The following is a 15,844-nucleotide window of genomic DNA, read 5'->3' as shown; positions in this document are numbered from 1 at the left end:
GAGAGACTACTCAAGCTCCCAGCTACTTGAGCTCCCGCCTCCATCTGACTGCAACCATGAATTGCTGTTATTCTAACCCACTAAATGTGGGGATGGTTTGTTATATGACATTGGTAACAGGAAGACTCCCTTTAAGGAGGGGTGTCACTCCCGTGGAAGACAACTGCCTTAGGGACATTAAATCCTCCATGTGACCACCAAGTACACCAACACCAAGGAAAGGCTTCAGGTTCAGAGGCCAGCGTTTGTCAGTCACTTACACTCACTGGGGTTCGATTACTCTCTCTCCCTCACCTCTTATCCTCTTCATCACCCCTAAGTCCTGGTATAGAACATTTACATAACTTACCGTCTCTTGGATAAATAAGGAATAACTTCAGTTAGTTCTACTAACTGAAAAAAACTCAGACAGATGATAGTTATTTCCCTATTCGTTATGCTCCAGCTTTCTCGTTTGGGTCTCAGCCCCAGCATCAGAGTCTTCCGGGAAGATAAGATAGTGAAAAGCTACTTCCGGCCCCACTTCACTCCATCCAAGTGGCCAGGGCTGCCAGGCCTCAATGCATGGGCAGAGCTACGTGTTGTGTGGGGCTTGAATCTTTTACAACTCTGGGAACACTTTTTAAGAAAAAAGAAATCAAAATTAGATATGAAAGGAAAGTGATTTAGAATATAAATTCACAACAAATTACAACTTGAAAGAACTAAGAAATTCTACAATCATGAAAAAATCCAGAAAAATAACATAATTAATTAATTACCTAATATGCTCTTATAATTTTTTTTACCTTTTTTTAGTTGCATACTATTTGATTAGTCTTCATATGACGATTTTATGCTATCATTCTACACATGGTGAATTGGAAGTTTATTCAGTTTTCTTTCCTCTAGGATGGTAATCAAACTGTGTTTTTAATTACTGATAGTTTAAACAGTTTTTTTTTTTGGTTTCACAACTTGTTATTGGTAACATAATGTAAAGTTTTAAAATTTTTGTCAAATGTTAAAAAAAATCTCAAGTTTTTTGTGTTTTTGTTTGTTTTTGTATATGAGCTGTAAGATTAGGAAGAATTTTCCACAGACTAGCTTCTGGCAATATTAATTTCTAGCCTTTTTTCCTTTTTATTATTCTTGTAATTCCAGGTTGGATGCCATAGGACATGCTTCTAACATAACATGATCTCTGGCCCTGCACCTTTGTGTGAGTTCACCTGGCTTTGTTCTCCCCGCTGTGTGGTGGACATCAGGTGTTTGTGCTATATACTGCCTCCTCCCATACAGATCTTCTTCTCCCCCAGATCTTGATCTGGTGAGACTGGCAATCACAACTCTCCACCCTGCTGGCCACAGAGAGAGCAGAGGGCCCAGTCACACTGCATATTCCAGTCAGCACAGGGGATCCATGCGAGCACACGGCCCAGAGTCAGTCAATCAGCCTCTAATCTGATTTTGATCACTTGGGGCTGGGGAAGAGATCTTCCTTCAACTCCACATATTACCCCAAAATGCTTATTGGGATAGGTCCCCACTTACCCATGAGCCCTTTTTTTGTTTTTTTAGATGTATTAGGGCTGGTTTCTATACACTCACAAGAAAAAAATAGTTCCTTTTTATTATTTTTAACTAGTCATTTTATGACCATAGAATACATACATATTGTGCAAGATTCGAACAATATAGAAAGGCATAACAGGAATATTTCAGAGTGTCTGTCCCTGTAATTTATTTCTAGTTTTACTACATGTGGTCCAGAACTTGGTATGTGCTTTATTATTTCTTAGAGGGTGATAGAAGACCAGAGGATTTACTGAGGTTATATATATATATATATATATATATATATACACTGTAAGTTTTCATGTGCAGAATGTGCAGGTTTGTTACATAGGTATACACGTGCCATGGTGGTTTGCTGCACCCATCAACCTGTCATCTACATTAGGTAGTTCTCCTAATGCTATCCCTCCCCTAGTCCCCCAACCCCCATCAGGCCCTGATGTGTGATGTTCCCCTGAAGTTTTGTTGTTGTTGTTGTTGTTTGTTTTGAGATAGAGCCTCTCCCTGTCACCCAAGCTGGGGTGCAGTAGCACGATATCAGATCACTGTAACCTTCACCTCCCAGGTTCGAGCAATTCTCCTGCCTCAGCCTCCTGAGTAGCTGAGATTACAGGTATGAGCCACTATACCTGGCTAGTTTTTTTTTGTGTGTCTGTTTTTAGTAAAGACGGGGTTTCACCATGGTGGCCAGGCTGGTCTCAAACTACTGACCTCAGGTGATCCACATGCCTTGGTGGCATGAGCCACTGTGCTTGGCCTACTGAGGTTTTATAAGGTCCAATAAATGACTAATTTGCTAAATGTTTCCTGACCCTTTAAAATTATATTCACTGCTTGAAGTTACAGAGCTCAATATTTAAGCAAAGTACATTCATTATATTTTTGACTTTTGTGCTGAGTCTGTTTCGAGTATGAAGACAATAGTATCCCTATATCATAAGATTGTTCTAAGGACTCAATATGTTAATACATGAAAAGAGCTTAGAATAGTGCCTGCTACACAGTAGGCATCCCTAAAATGTTCATTGTCATCAGCATCTTCCTTTTTATTCTTTTTCGATACTACATAGGCATACTTACACTTGACATTTTAACTGTCAAACATTGATGAAAGTATGTTAGCACTCTCTTAATTAATACTATTTTATTAATTTCTAATAGACTTTGCTGTATATAATCTGAAATTGTTGGTGATTATGTGATTATTGTGGATAATCTTTTAATCAATTAAAGAATTCTAGTGCCTTTGATATTAATATTACGATGATCTCTTTTTTACTGTAATTCCCTGGCATTCTTTCTCGTCTTTTCATATTCAGCCAGAATCATATTGTTTTGATATGTACTTTGAAATAGTAAAATTTCACGAGTCTTACCATTTTCAGAAACCAAATCCTGCTAATTTCCTTAGCAGAATCACATTTTTATGCTTCTTTCTCCCTCCTCACTGCTCACTTTTACTAAAATAAGTGAGAACCTGGGAACTAGCATAAAATCAAATGATTTATTGTCATTCTTTATAAAATAATTATTTATTATGCTCAATATACATATTTCCTTTCAGATGTTAACATATTGTTTGATAGCCATCATTAACACAGAACTTAACACTAAAATTGTACATAATAGGAGCCACTGCCTCACAGCCAGCTCACAAATTTCCTACAGTTTTCCTGTCGATCAGTTATTTACTTTGATTCATTCTGTACGTTCCTGAAAAACATCTGTATGGTTTTCCAGTAAAACTACATGAGTAATATCCATGCTTTTGCACTTAAATGTCAATTTAGACAGACATGCAATTTGTGCTGTAGTAAGTGACCTAATTCTCCTACCTTACAAATTTCCTTCACACAAAAAACATTCTGATGCTTTTTAGTTTTTATCTTTTTGTTCCCCTGAACATAGTGAGTACTGCCCACTTCTGGTGTAGTATCTTGAGTTTAGGGAAGTTTTCTTCCTGTTTCCTCTAAAATGTTGTTCCTGTTACATGTGTTGTTAGTATTTTCCTTCTATCACTTAACAAGACTCTGGATTCTCATTGTCTGATCTCTATATCTATGATATTCTCTTTGGCCATTTTCCTTGTATTGCACTTTTTCTCTGGGTTCTAGGGGATTTTCTTAAGCCTGGTCTCCATATCAGAGGTAGATTTTCCTGGGGCTGATGATGCTTTTGCTGTTTCTAGGGTAATGTTAAGTTCTCTAACAGAGAGATCCCTCTCCTTAAATTCTTTCTTGGTGTTGCCAGCTGTTCCTGCATGTCTTATCTTTTCTCTCACCTCATTTCAGAGTCCCTGCTCTCCTTAAATGTCCTGAGTAAATACCACTTCTACTCCTTGGAATGAATCTTCCAGAGCACGGTCTTTATCATGTGCATCTGGTGCTCACATCCTCTTCTATTTAACAGACCTATGTTACTTGCTGTTTACTTAAATTAATTAGGGGCAATTCTCTTTTGGTTTCAAACAATTGGGGTCATTCACCTGTTCTCCCTTCCTTGTTTACCTGGCCTTTCCCTACATCCACAACCTAGGACTAGTGCTGGATAACAGGATGTTGTAAACCCATCAGTTCTGTCTTCTAGAGACCTGAAGAAGGTGGGAGGACTGGGACTGTAGGTGAGGGTCTTGGCTGAGTCCAGGAGCTTTCTATACTTGTTGAAAACCCCATCCAGGGGTTGTTATCCTGAGTGGAAAGAGGGAATCCTCTGCCCCTGCATCACCTGGGAATGCCTGTGGTGGGTACATACCCATGGTGAGGGCACAGGCAGCAGCTCCAATCTGCATCTGTGCATCAGGATGAGCAGCACTTTGGTGAAAATGCTAGACACACAAACTCCCTCCATCTGGGAGCTGTTGGTGAGGAGCTTCCTTTTCTTGTTTTATGTCCTTCCCAAAGTCCCTTTGCTATTCTTGCTTTTCGAGTGTAAGAAAGGTTCCTTTGCAAGATTTCATCTCTGCCCAGCTGGCCCCTGTAGACTACCTCTACCCCTAAAGGGAGCATGGCCCCTGTAGACTACCTCTACCCCTAAAGGGAGCCTCATTTGCCCAAGCCAGAAGGGAAGTGGGGAGAAGGCACATGGTTTCTCTTTGTGGGGGCCGTAAGTCCATGGGGGTTTCCCATTTTTCCTTTTTCCTCTGCCCTGCCCATACTCCTCTTCCTCAGAATTGAACATGTTGTAAATAAAATCCCCTACCTGGCCCTTCTATACTTCTCTGAGAAGGGCCAAGATCCAGCATCTTTTACTTCGGCTCAAATTCTGATGCCATCCAATGATTTGTTTACAGACTAAACTTTTTCCTCTAGTTTTGACTCTATGACACCCGTTTATGATTCTATTGGAGATAAAGGTTTCAAAAACATTTCTGTGCAATAAACTGAAACTCATATAGGAAACATGCCTTCCCTGTTCTCTTCCCCTCCCCTTGTCTGTTTCACTGGCCGGCTCCCGGCTCTAAGGGTTCCGGTAACTAGGAAAGGAGGAAGTCACTGTTGCCTCAAATGTTCCGGCCCAAAGCAGCAGCTTTGCCATATGCCAGGTGACCACAGAGGACTTTGTCTCAGGACAGGGTGGGGCTCAAAGTGTTTTTATTCTGCACCAGCAGAAAAGTGCAATGCTGAGAAGTGGGAACATCTTGCTGATTATGCTGAGAAAGGCAGAAACACGTGTTTGTGGAGAGGCAGCTGGGCCACTCACCTTGCAAGAAACAAAATGTGCTGTGAAGCAGGAAAGTACATGGCATCCTGTACTTTCATACCACTCAATGCATCTCTGCAAGCTTATCCCAAGTGCTGCCTCATCTGATCTCACCACAGGAATCACAGCAACATTTCAGATAAGGAAAAGGAGGTCAAGGGCTTGGGTCAAAGTCACCACAGCAGTTAGTGGGGGTCAAAGATTGCAATGAGCATTTCTCTTCTTCCCGCCCCAGATGATTGGACTTAACAAGGCCAAGGAAAGCTTAAGTGGGTCATCATCCCTGGCCTTCCTTAAACATCAGCAGGGTGGGAATGGCTAACAGGAGGAGAAACACAGAGTGTGAACTTGTATCACCCCCCACCTGCCTACCCAGAGACTGTCTACGTGAGTGAGATGAACACAAACCCCAGTACAGTGAAACACTTTTATGAAGGCTGCCTGAGAAGTAATCTACTGACTTGGAGAGTATGTTCAAGGGATCATACAGGAAAGTCATGGGCTCTTCCCCACACAACCATCTCCAGAGACCTAAATAAAAAGCAAATTTAATACAGTTAAGTGGACAGATGAGCTGTCCAGTAGGCAGGTACTGAGAGACTGATCAGTGGGATACTCAAGCAGAGTGAGACAGAGCGGAACCTTCCAAGTGGTATTAATGTTGACCTGGATTACATCCCATAATGAGTTCTGGATCCAGAATTACCTGAGGGAAGGGGTCTGTTAGCAGTGCCATAAAGGGTCAGTGACTCTGATCTCCCAGGCGTCAGGGTCCCTTGCAGAGATGACTGAGAACCAAGTGCACAAAGCACAGATGAAGCTGCTACAGGCTGGGACCCCAGGGGCCACTGGAATGTCCATTTCCTGCAGCCTGCCTATACTGAGGTTTAATCTAGATAACGTTTGACAAAAGGGTCAGGGTAAGATTAGGAGATGATAATTAACCTCTAGGAGTCTACCTCATTGTACAGCTGCTCCCCCACTGGGTACTCCCATTCTTCTAAGACCAAGGGCTGCCAGTGGGAACCACATTGCTCTGCATCAAGCTTCCAGACCACTGCCACCCTCCCTTCCTCAAAAGGCTCTCACCTGGGAGATGCGATCCTGTCATGCCTGCTTTCCCCTCTGGCAGGTGCCACTGGCCTTGTGGCCACTCCTCTTGTTCACCAAGGATGCTGACTCCTAGGTCACACCATTCTCCCCAACATCTGTCGGTTTCTTGCTTCAGCACCCATGTGGAGGCTCACCCTGCCCTCCAGCCTCACCAACCCTAGATTTCACTTCTTAAGGCTCCTCCCTGGCTCTGGCCAGCAACCCCAGGTCATACCCTCTATTTTGCCTTTACCTGAGATTGCTCCACCTCTCAGTTTCCAAAGCACTCCTGTCTGGCTCAAATATACCTCCCTGCCCAACTCCTCACCATGCTGGAGTTTCTATCTTGTCAAGACCTCTAATTTCCTAATCCCTCCATAGTCACCTCCTGTTTTCAATTCCAATTTCTTGGTCAGATTAAACCTTAGACTGCACATTTCATCACTACAATTTCTCCTGTGTATGTCCTCTGAACTGACCCATCTTTCTCTCAACTCCTTTTACTTCCCTGGCAAAACCCCAACACTGCAGTAAGTGTACCCATCCCAGCTCCTGAATCCTGATGAGGGGAAGACAGCTGCGTGCAGAGGCCCACTCAATGCATACACACCTGAGTGCCCAGCATCCTACTCTAAACTGACCATCTCAGAGCTCAGCCTTGCCCTGTCCTTCTGCTGTTTCCTTAATCAACCTGTTTTCCAACACCTAGGAAAACATCTACTTCATACCTTCTGAGAACGTGCTCCACCCACATCTAGCTGATAGTCTCACTTCATTTCACAAAGAAGAGATTCAAACTCCTTCATCATTTCCCCATTAATTTAGTCATCCTAATCTTCTATACTTGCCCCTTTCTGTTTTATTGAGCACTATGATGAGGCTGCAGGGCTGTGTCTCTTCCTACAAAGGTCCCATCCCTCCTCCTTTCTCATGGACTCTGCTCCTTCAGGGGTCCTCCTCTTTGTGCCCCTCCCATCTCTCTCATCACACCATCTTGACTGTTGCCATCTATATTGGCATGCTCTACCTCCCATCTAAAACATGCCTTGACTCCATAGCTCTCTATTATTAACCTGAGCCCCCTGAAGGCCAACTTCTCACACGTTCTACTCCCCAACTTTCCATTCACTCAACCAATACAGCCTGCCTTCCACACCACCCTTCCTGAAACTCCTGCCATCATAGTCATCAAACACTTCATGTTACTGAATTCAGTGGACAGTTCTGCCTCTGTTTTAGTGAAACCCTCACAAGCACTCAGCATAGTCCACTTTCTTGTCTTCTTTAACGTGCCTGGTTCCCTCTGCCCAAACTTTTAGGATTGGGCTTCCTCAGGGCCTTGTCCTGAGCCCTCTTCTTTTTCTCTCTCCATGGATTACCTCCTCCAGTCTATGTTTTTATACCACCTTTATGTAGACGAAGTGAAGGCAGGGTGGTGCTAGACTGGGGTGGGTCAATTCCCTTCTGATAGTCTGAGAGTCTCAGGCATCCCAAAGATGAAAGCTCTAGAGGAGAGACACCAGTTCTCACAGGTCTCATATCCACGCTCAGTCCAAGGAGACCTAGCCACTTCCTTACCCTTCCTGCTCAGTTTCAGAAGAAAAGGATTGGGGATTGGTTGGGCTGCTCTCCCACCTTTTAGAGCCAACTGCTTTGGTCACCACTCAAGACAAGAGCAAGTCTATTTTCAGGAAGCACAGGGGGTGCTCTGTTTCTCTATCCTCCCTAACAAATAGACTGGGCTAGACCCTGGAGGGCAGCCATGGAGGAGTGTGGGAAGGACTCACCCTTGCTTCAGAAGCTCCTTGCAATCAGGGACCAGGGTATGGTGACAAATGCCACTTCAAGGTTAAACTGGACATGACCAGGGGAAGGTGTCAGGCTGTGTGTTGTTACAGATTGTATATTTGCATGCCTGGGGGTTACCAGGCTGTACACATATAAACAGGGAGGAGGCAGGCTCTGAGAACCTGCCAGGGTGCCTGGGATGAGCTGTGACTTTTTGCCCCCGATGCCATAAGTTGGAGGGTCCTCTGCTCAAAACATATGGTACACACTTCTCCTTCTTTTAATCTGGTATCATGTATCATCTCTTAGGTCCAGTAAGAAAACATTCCCACGTCCTTCCCTCCCTCCCTAGTACCAAGGTCCTCATCTCAGTTTTCATGGGTCCATGGAGGGCTGCCTCTAGTGATGAGCTGGAATCTTAAGGCCTGAAATAGAGCCAGACTGCAGCAGTCCCAAGTCCTGGAGAGCTTCAAGTAACTGCTCCCGGGCAGAGCCAATAAAGGAATTCTCCAGGAAGGTAGGCAGGCCTCCCACACCATCCCGCAGGGTATACAGGGGCACTCGCACCAGGCCCAGCACCTGTAAAAGGAAGGAGACAGGAGACATTGGGGCCCCAGGTAGCTCATTCCCTTAACTCCATCCTCTCTCCAGCAGATCAGGCCTCACCCCTTAATACTCCAGCAGAACCAGGCCCAAGGCTCACACCTCACTAAAGCCTAGTGGCCCAACCTTCTGCAGGAAAATGACCCAAAACATATTAAGTAGCTCTATCAATTAATCTTTCCCACATCTGCTTCTCAACCTCTAGTGGCTACTGCCTCAAAGATGTATTCATACCCTTTCACCAGTGGTTGTCAAAATGTGGTCCTCAGATTATTCGCATCAGCATTATTTGGGAACTTTTGAAAACTACAAATTCTCAGGTTTCCTCTCCCCCTACCCCGCCACCAATGCAGGAATGCTGAGAGAAATCGCTATTTTAATAAGATGCCCCGATGATTCTGCTACCTGCCAAATTTTGAGAACCACCTTCATACACAATCTATCTACTAGCCCTGCCTGAAATATCAGGGCCACATCTCCTACACAAGAAAAGCAAACCCCAAGAATAAAACCTAGGTTGCCACACCTAGATAATGTGATAATCTATCACACTGTCAATAGGGAACAGCAGAGAGACATGGATGAGTGTGTTCTAGAAAGGATCTCTCCTGGTAAAGGGTGGGAAAGACCTTTACAGAAAGCCCAGGTTGGCAGTACTAATTCAAAGTATAGATGGCCACGATCCCAACTCCACCAAGAAAACTGGGGAGAGGGCAAGGTCAGAGGGGCAAAGACTTTTCTCCAGGGATGTTTTCTTGCGGGAGAGAAAGCTTTGGGAGAAGAGGAAATTGGGAAAGGGACAGAGTCCCAGGCTGGTCCCACCTCCAGCCCGTGGTCCTTGGCGCGTGTTGCGCCGGCCTCCACAGCCAACAGCTGCTCGAGCGTCAGACGCTTGGCATAGAAGTGGGCCACAACCCGTGGCCCTGACCCGACGTGGGAGCTGCGGTAGTCAGTGCGCTCCACGCGGAAAGCGGCAGCCGCTTCCCCCAGCTCCTCGCGCAGCTCGCGGTTCAGCCCGTCCTCTAGGCCTCTGTCCTGCGTGTCCACGAATCCGCCGGGGAAGCCCAGGCGTCCATCGAAGCGCATCTGCATCTGTGGGAGGGGGAAGCGGGGATTGGCAGGGGCGCCCCAGAGGAGACCCCCAGAGAGGGTGGGGGGCTCAGGCAGAAAGTGGCCGGGCGCGCCCCCTTCTCACCAGTATGGCGTAGCGCAGCGGGATGCGGCCGAAGAGCATCCCAGGGTCCGGCGCGTAGAGGAGAGCGTGGCACGCATGACGCCAGCCCGACCCCAGCGCCAGGGCCTCGCCTAGCTCCAGCCTGCGGGCTCCGGCCATGGCCGGACACTGCTCCTCTGCTGTCCCGAAGACCCAAGTGGGCAGAGGGGCGGGTCTCACCTCGGACCAATCCGAGCCTGGGCGGTGCCGCAAGGCCCAATCCCTGCAGGGATAAGGGGAGGAACCTCGGCGCCTTAGGGCGGGGCGCCGCGACCGGTGCGGAAGGCAGCTAATCAGGGCGGGGCTTGCAGACCGGGTTGAAGTCCAGGGCCCAGGAACCCTAGAGAAACCGAAAGCAAGCCTCTGGGTTGGGCCTGCGGTGGGGCGGGGCTAGAGGTGTGGCCGCGCCCTAAACCTGGAGCAAGGCCGGTACCTAAAGGCTCCTGGGAGCCAAAAGAGCAAGTCCGGAAACTAGCTTTGGCTGGGTTCGGTGGTACACAAAGCACAAGGCCTGGGTTGGAGTCAGGAGGAAATGAGACTTGCGGCGAGGCGGGGCTGAAGATGTGTCAGTTCCCTGAACCTGGAGAAAGGCTGGTACGTAAACGCCTACGTCACAATCTGGAGTCAGCTGGAGTGTCCCAGCAGGTGAGGAAGAGTTGGGGCGCTCAGTTGAGTGCTGGGAGCCAAAGAAGCAATAACTACATTTGGTTGGGTGTGGTGGTACACAAAGCACAAGGCCTGGGTGGGGGTTAGGAGGAAATGAGGCAGGGTTGGCCTCAGACACCAAGGCCTATCCTAGGGAAATGAGGATGGAGAGGCGCCGTGGTCTGACAACTATCTTGAGTGATGAAACTGAGGGGACTTGGTAACTGAGTGAATGGGGAAGAGGGAACGCTGGGCTAGTGGTGGTTCCGAGTTTCCTGGATGTGCTGTCATTTTCTGAGAGGGGGAGAGTAGGAGAAGGGTGAGCAGTGATAAGTGTAGTTCTAGTCAGGAATTGGGGTGGCCATAGGCAGTGGGCAGCTGATCGTGGGGGTCTGACGCACAGGAAGTGGCACATGGAGAAGTCACAGGGCAGTGAGATTTTCAGGGGAAGGGTGGGGGTGGAAGGAGCTGTGAGTGAAATCCTGTGGCACAGGACTGGGAGTGAGGAGGGGTGAGAGGTAGAAGAAGCCTCCTAGGCTTTCTAGTCTTTCCCTCAAACACCCTCAGACCTTTGAGCTATGAAGGAGGGTGGGTTACCCTACCACGAGGGCAGAGGCCTCCTCAGGGCCTGATGCTGAGGAGCAGGGATTTAGGATCTCTCACTCCAGGCCAGGCCTTCCCCACCCTGCAGAGCGCCCCTACACCAGGTGTCAATATTGATTATGCAATAGAAAGCAGGAGGCAGCTCCTTGAGTGGGGCTGGGCATAAAGTCAAAGCCTGTAAGTGACAGCATATGGTGGGAAAGAGTTCGGACCCACCCAGAAACGGGTTTGTGCCCTTAACAAGTCACTTAACTCTCTCAGATCCCAGCAGCTCATCTGTTAAGTGGAGATGATACCAACCTATTAGGGATGTTGAGATATGTAAGGCACTTAGAACAGTGCCAGGCAGGAAGTAAATGTAGCCATTCTTGGAGTTGAGGGTTGGGGCACAGTGCTATGTCTTACGTTGAGGACCCAGGGCTGGGCACATACCTATAATCCCAGCACTGTGAGAGGCGAGGTGAGAGGATCATTCAAGTTCATGAATTTGAGACCAGTCTGGGCAACATAGCGAGACCCCGTCTCTACAAAAAATAATAATAATAAATAAAGACCCAAGTGTTGGAACTGAGCTGCACTCATCAGGCTCCAGTGTTCCAAGGAGGGATGAGCTGTATGACATCATCTTTCCTAGCTTAGTCTTCTGCGTTGTGGGGCAGGGATATTATCTAATAACATGAAGCAACTGCATTAAAGTGATGAGTCTGTAGGTGCAACACAATTGTCATTGGCCTGCTAGAGTTCCAGGGGGTTTGGAAATAGCCCTGCTTTAACATTAGAGTTACCTCGCAAAAAGCTTATAAAAATTTTTAAAAGCTGCCACTTTTTCCTACCACAGACCAATTGAATCAGAATGTATGGGGTCCTGCAGGGACATACGCGGTTTTTAAAATATGTTTTAGGTAACTAATAACCAGGGTGGAGAACCAGGGCCTTCCCCCTTCCACTAGCATTCCAAAGGCGACTTGGTTTTTCTCCTAGATAGGCTACCTTTAATGATTTAGGATCAAACATGCCCTTTCCAGATCTTCACGCTGTTCTTTCTTTCCTGGTTACTTGAGGAGACTTTAAAGACGGACTTTTAAAGATGACTTCAAAGATTTCGAAGGCAACATGAAAAACTGTAAAACCAGGGCAACAGCTATACGAGTTTTCATGATTTTGGAGACCAGAGCTTTTTCTAGATGAATATGATGACTATGGAAATCCTTTAGAGCCCCCAACCTTGCCATCCCTTTCAAATCCTTCTCTGCCTCTGCCCCACCCCCACCAACCATCCCCCATTCCACTATCCTAAGGCAGAATGCCCAGAACTCAAGGCTGCAGGTAGAGGGCTGAGCCATGTACCTAAAGAGCTGCTCCAAGTTCATAATGGTACCTGGAACCAAAAATAACTCTGTGGTCAGCCTGGGAGGATTCTAGAAAACCAATCTATTATTTTAAAAATAATAATGAAAAGAACTAAGCATTTATCCTGCCTTTTTTATATGAGCTCTTCCTCAGGGCCACCAAATAGTTAATGAGAGGAAATTTATTTCACAAAGTATTCCAGGTAATCAAAGAGGAAGGACAGAGCCAATCAAAATTTTAACACTTGTTAAACTTTAAAGAATTAATGGAATCTAGGGAATGATCATCATTGGTTGCTAACATCATGAATAGACAGTTGTTATACACATTGTGATAAAAGAGCACACTACCTCCTTTGGATTATTTCTGCCAAAATATTGAACTGTCGTCTTGATCTAACAATTTATAAGAAATTCAAAGGAATACCTATTTAAAATATTAGGAAGAGACTAGAATGATCTATGTAGTAATAGATTAGAGTTTGAAACATCAGTATGAATTCATTTTTAGCTTGATGTAGATATGGCTATATATATACACACATACATGCACACACATATGTATACATACAAAGGTTAGTGTGCACACATATTTCCTTCCTCTGTCAGCTGAGTGGGCTTAGAAGCAATGATATTCCAGTAGCAACAAACACACCAACTGCCACATTTTGGTTTCTAATACCATTTTCCATAAAAGGAATCAAAGCCCTTTGGAGAAACGGCTGATTCTAACATTGGGCCAGGAAATATGCAACATGGATATATAATAAGCCTAAAGCATCTTGTGATGCCAGAAATTAAGAAAGTTCACCAAATAAAAAAGGAGAAAAATCGATATTGATGGAGGTATGTCAAAGAAACAGATGCAGAGACCAGCTGAAAAAGTTCCTAGTGGCCAAAGCTGAAAGAATTTGAGCAACAAAATAAGTAGTATTGGATTATAACTTGAAGTATCAAATAAATATCTACAGGCCCATACTGATAATACAAATAAATAATGAAAATTTGTTAGTAAATAAATGGAGGAGAAGAGAAAAACATCCCGTGCAGAAGAACTGGAAATAATTCATATAGCTACTCTGCCCTCAAGGAGGTGGAGCATAGCTCCCCACTCCTTGTGGGTTGTGAATAATGACTTCCTTCCAAAGAGTACAATATGAAAACAGGAGAAGAAAGGAGTAACTTTGTGGAGAAACCTGACAAACACTACCTTGAACACGTGATCAAGGTCAAAATCATCATTGACAAGTCACGTTGGTAGAATGCACCCTTCATATGAAGTAATGAAAACGGTACTTTTGTCTGTGGTTTTCCCTCAAAAAGATATAATCCCTTTCTAACCATGAGAAAAGCACCAAGCAAATCACAGTGAAGGGACATTCTACACAATACCCGACCAGTAAGCCTCAAAATTGTTATTGTCTTAATCCATTAGGGCTGCTGGAACAAAATTCCACAGATTGGGTGGCTTAGAAACAACAAATACTTGATTTCTCCCAGTTCTGGGGCCTGAGAAGTACAAGATCCAGGTACTGGCAGATTGGGTGCCTACTAAGGCTCCACTTCTGGGTTCATAGAAGATAGTCTTGTGCTGAAACCTCACGTGTGAGAAGGGGTGAGGGAGCTCTCTAGGGTCTCTTTTATAAAGTCACTAATTTCAGTCATGAGAGCTCTGTCCTCATGACCTAATAACTTTTCAAAGGCCCTACTTCCAAATACCAACACAATTGGAGTTAGGATTTCAACATAAGAATTTGAGAAGAAAAATATTCAGTCTATAGCAATCATGAAGTATAATGAAAGTCTGAGAAATTCTCACAACAAAGATGAGCCTAAGAAGACATAACATGATTAAATGGAATGTGGTATCCTGGAGAAGAAAAAGGACATTAGAGAAAAACTCAGGAAATCTGAATAAAGCATAGATTTTGGTTGACGATAATGTATCAAAATTGATTTATTATTATAAGAAATGTTTTATAATAATGTAGATGTTAATTATAGGGTAAAGTAGGTAGAGTATATGGGAACTCTGTACTATTTTTATAAATTTTCTGTATATGTAAAACTTCTAAAAAGTAGGTTTGTTTTAAATCAGGAGAATACAAACAGTGAAATATAAACTGAACAAAAATTTAAAGGAAAAATGACCTGATTTATTTAATAAATAAATTACAAAGGAAAAAAAGGCATGGTGGCAGAATCTATACATTAAGAGATTGAGGAAACATATCAATTGAAGCAGTTGGTTTATTTGATTCCTAATTTGTCCAAACAAACTTACTGATCATTGTTTAAGGTGCAAATAGTATGGTGGCTGTTTTGTTAGGGTTCTTTATCTGTTAGAGATACATACTAAAACATTTGTGAATGACATGATAAAAATAATTCAATGAAGGGGCAGAGGCTGAAGTTATAATAAAATAAAATTGGCCATGAATTGATGGTTTTTGAAGCTGGGTGATGATGGGTCTATTAAGGACTTATGTTATTCTGCTTACTTTTACTTTTATATAGCTTGATGTTTCCATAGTAAAAAGTTAAAAAATAAAAAGATCTTTGGCATCTCATGAAGTTAAAGGTAAAAGTTGTCGTTTACATTTGAATAAAACTTTGCATTTTACAAAATTCTTTCACAGACAGAATCCCTTTGGTCAAGGAGAGGGAGAGAGAGGTAAGGGTCTGGTCTTACTTTTTAGGCAGGAAGAAGACTACAAACCGCCATCTACCATCTGCCAGGTAATTTTAAACCAGTCCACTTAATCCCCATCAGATTTTCCAGATGCTTTGAATGCAGAGCTAAGGTTGAGAACCACTGATTTAGACAAATATACTATGGGGGAAGGGGAAGGAGGTTCCACCGGCAGAGAGCAACCAGCTAGAGCCATTTGGGGCTTATCACAAAGGACTTCTTGTCAGGGAAATTCACCTATTGAGAGACATTTTGGTTGTTTCCAATTCTGGGCCATTGAAAAGAATACTAATAAGCAAAGCCCCTCTTCTGCTATGAAACTAAGAGTGGGCAGATATTCCCTCTCTGGCCCTTGAGTAACTGAAAGTAGGCTTATGACCAAAGCACAGCCAATGAGATGCTCCCGCTCAGGATATTGATTTTGGAGAAGTGACACGAGGTATATGATCAGAGTTGAGGGTTCAGTAGGCCAGTAATGAGTGCCAGTGGTGTTGGTTCCAGTAGCACAATGGTAAGTATCCAGTTTAGAAGGCTCGGGTGGCAGCATCCTAAGCCCACTATCCCTAGTGAGATGCTGGCTGTGCCTCACCAACCCTCATCCCT

The 15,844-nt window shown here is 44.5% G+C and overlaps 1 protein-coding gene across 2 annotated transcripts; it reads right to left on the bottom strand.

Annotated features, from left to right (window-relative positions):
• Positions 1–8,393: 8,393 nt before the first annotated feature.
• On the bottom strand, positions 8,394–12,366 carry LOC129033983 (U8 snoRNA-decapping enzyme). Of its 2 annotated transcripts, XM_054483278.2 has the most exons (3): positions 9,935–12,366; positions 9,562–9,831; positions 8,394–8,715 (listed from the first exon to the last, which is right to left on the bottom strand). In XM_054483278.2, the coding sequence occupies exons 1-3, from the start codon at positions 10,070–10,072 to the stop codon at positions 8,536–8,538; spliced, it is 588 nt and encodes a 195-aa protein (XP_054339253.1). In that variant the 5' UTR covers positions 10,073–12,366; the 3' UTR covers positions 8,394–8,535. The 2 variants fall into 2 exon arrangements, with proteins under 2 accessions (XP_054339253.1, XP_054339252.1); XM_054483277.2 differs by having other exon boundaries at positions 8,394–9,831; positions 9,935–10,194.
• Positions 12,367–15,844: the final 3,478 nt, after the last annotated feature.

Source organism: Pongo pygmaeus, chromosome 2 (assembly GCF_028885625.2).
Source record: "Pongo pygmaeus isolate AG05252 chromosome 2, NHGRI_mPonPyg2-v2.0_pri, whole genome shotgun sequence".
Taxonomy (NCBI): domain Eukaryota; kingdom Metazoa; phylum Chordata; class Mammalia; order Primates; family Hominidae; genus Pongo; species Pongo pygmaeus.
This window is presented reverse-complemented; position numbering and strand designations above follow the sequence as displayed.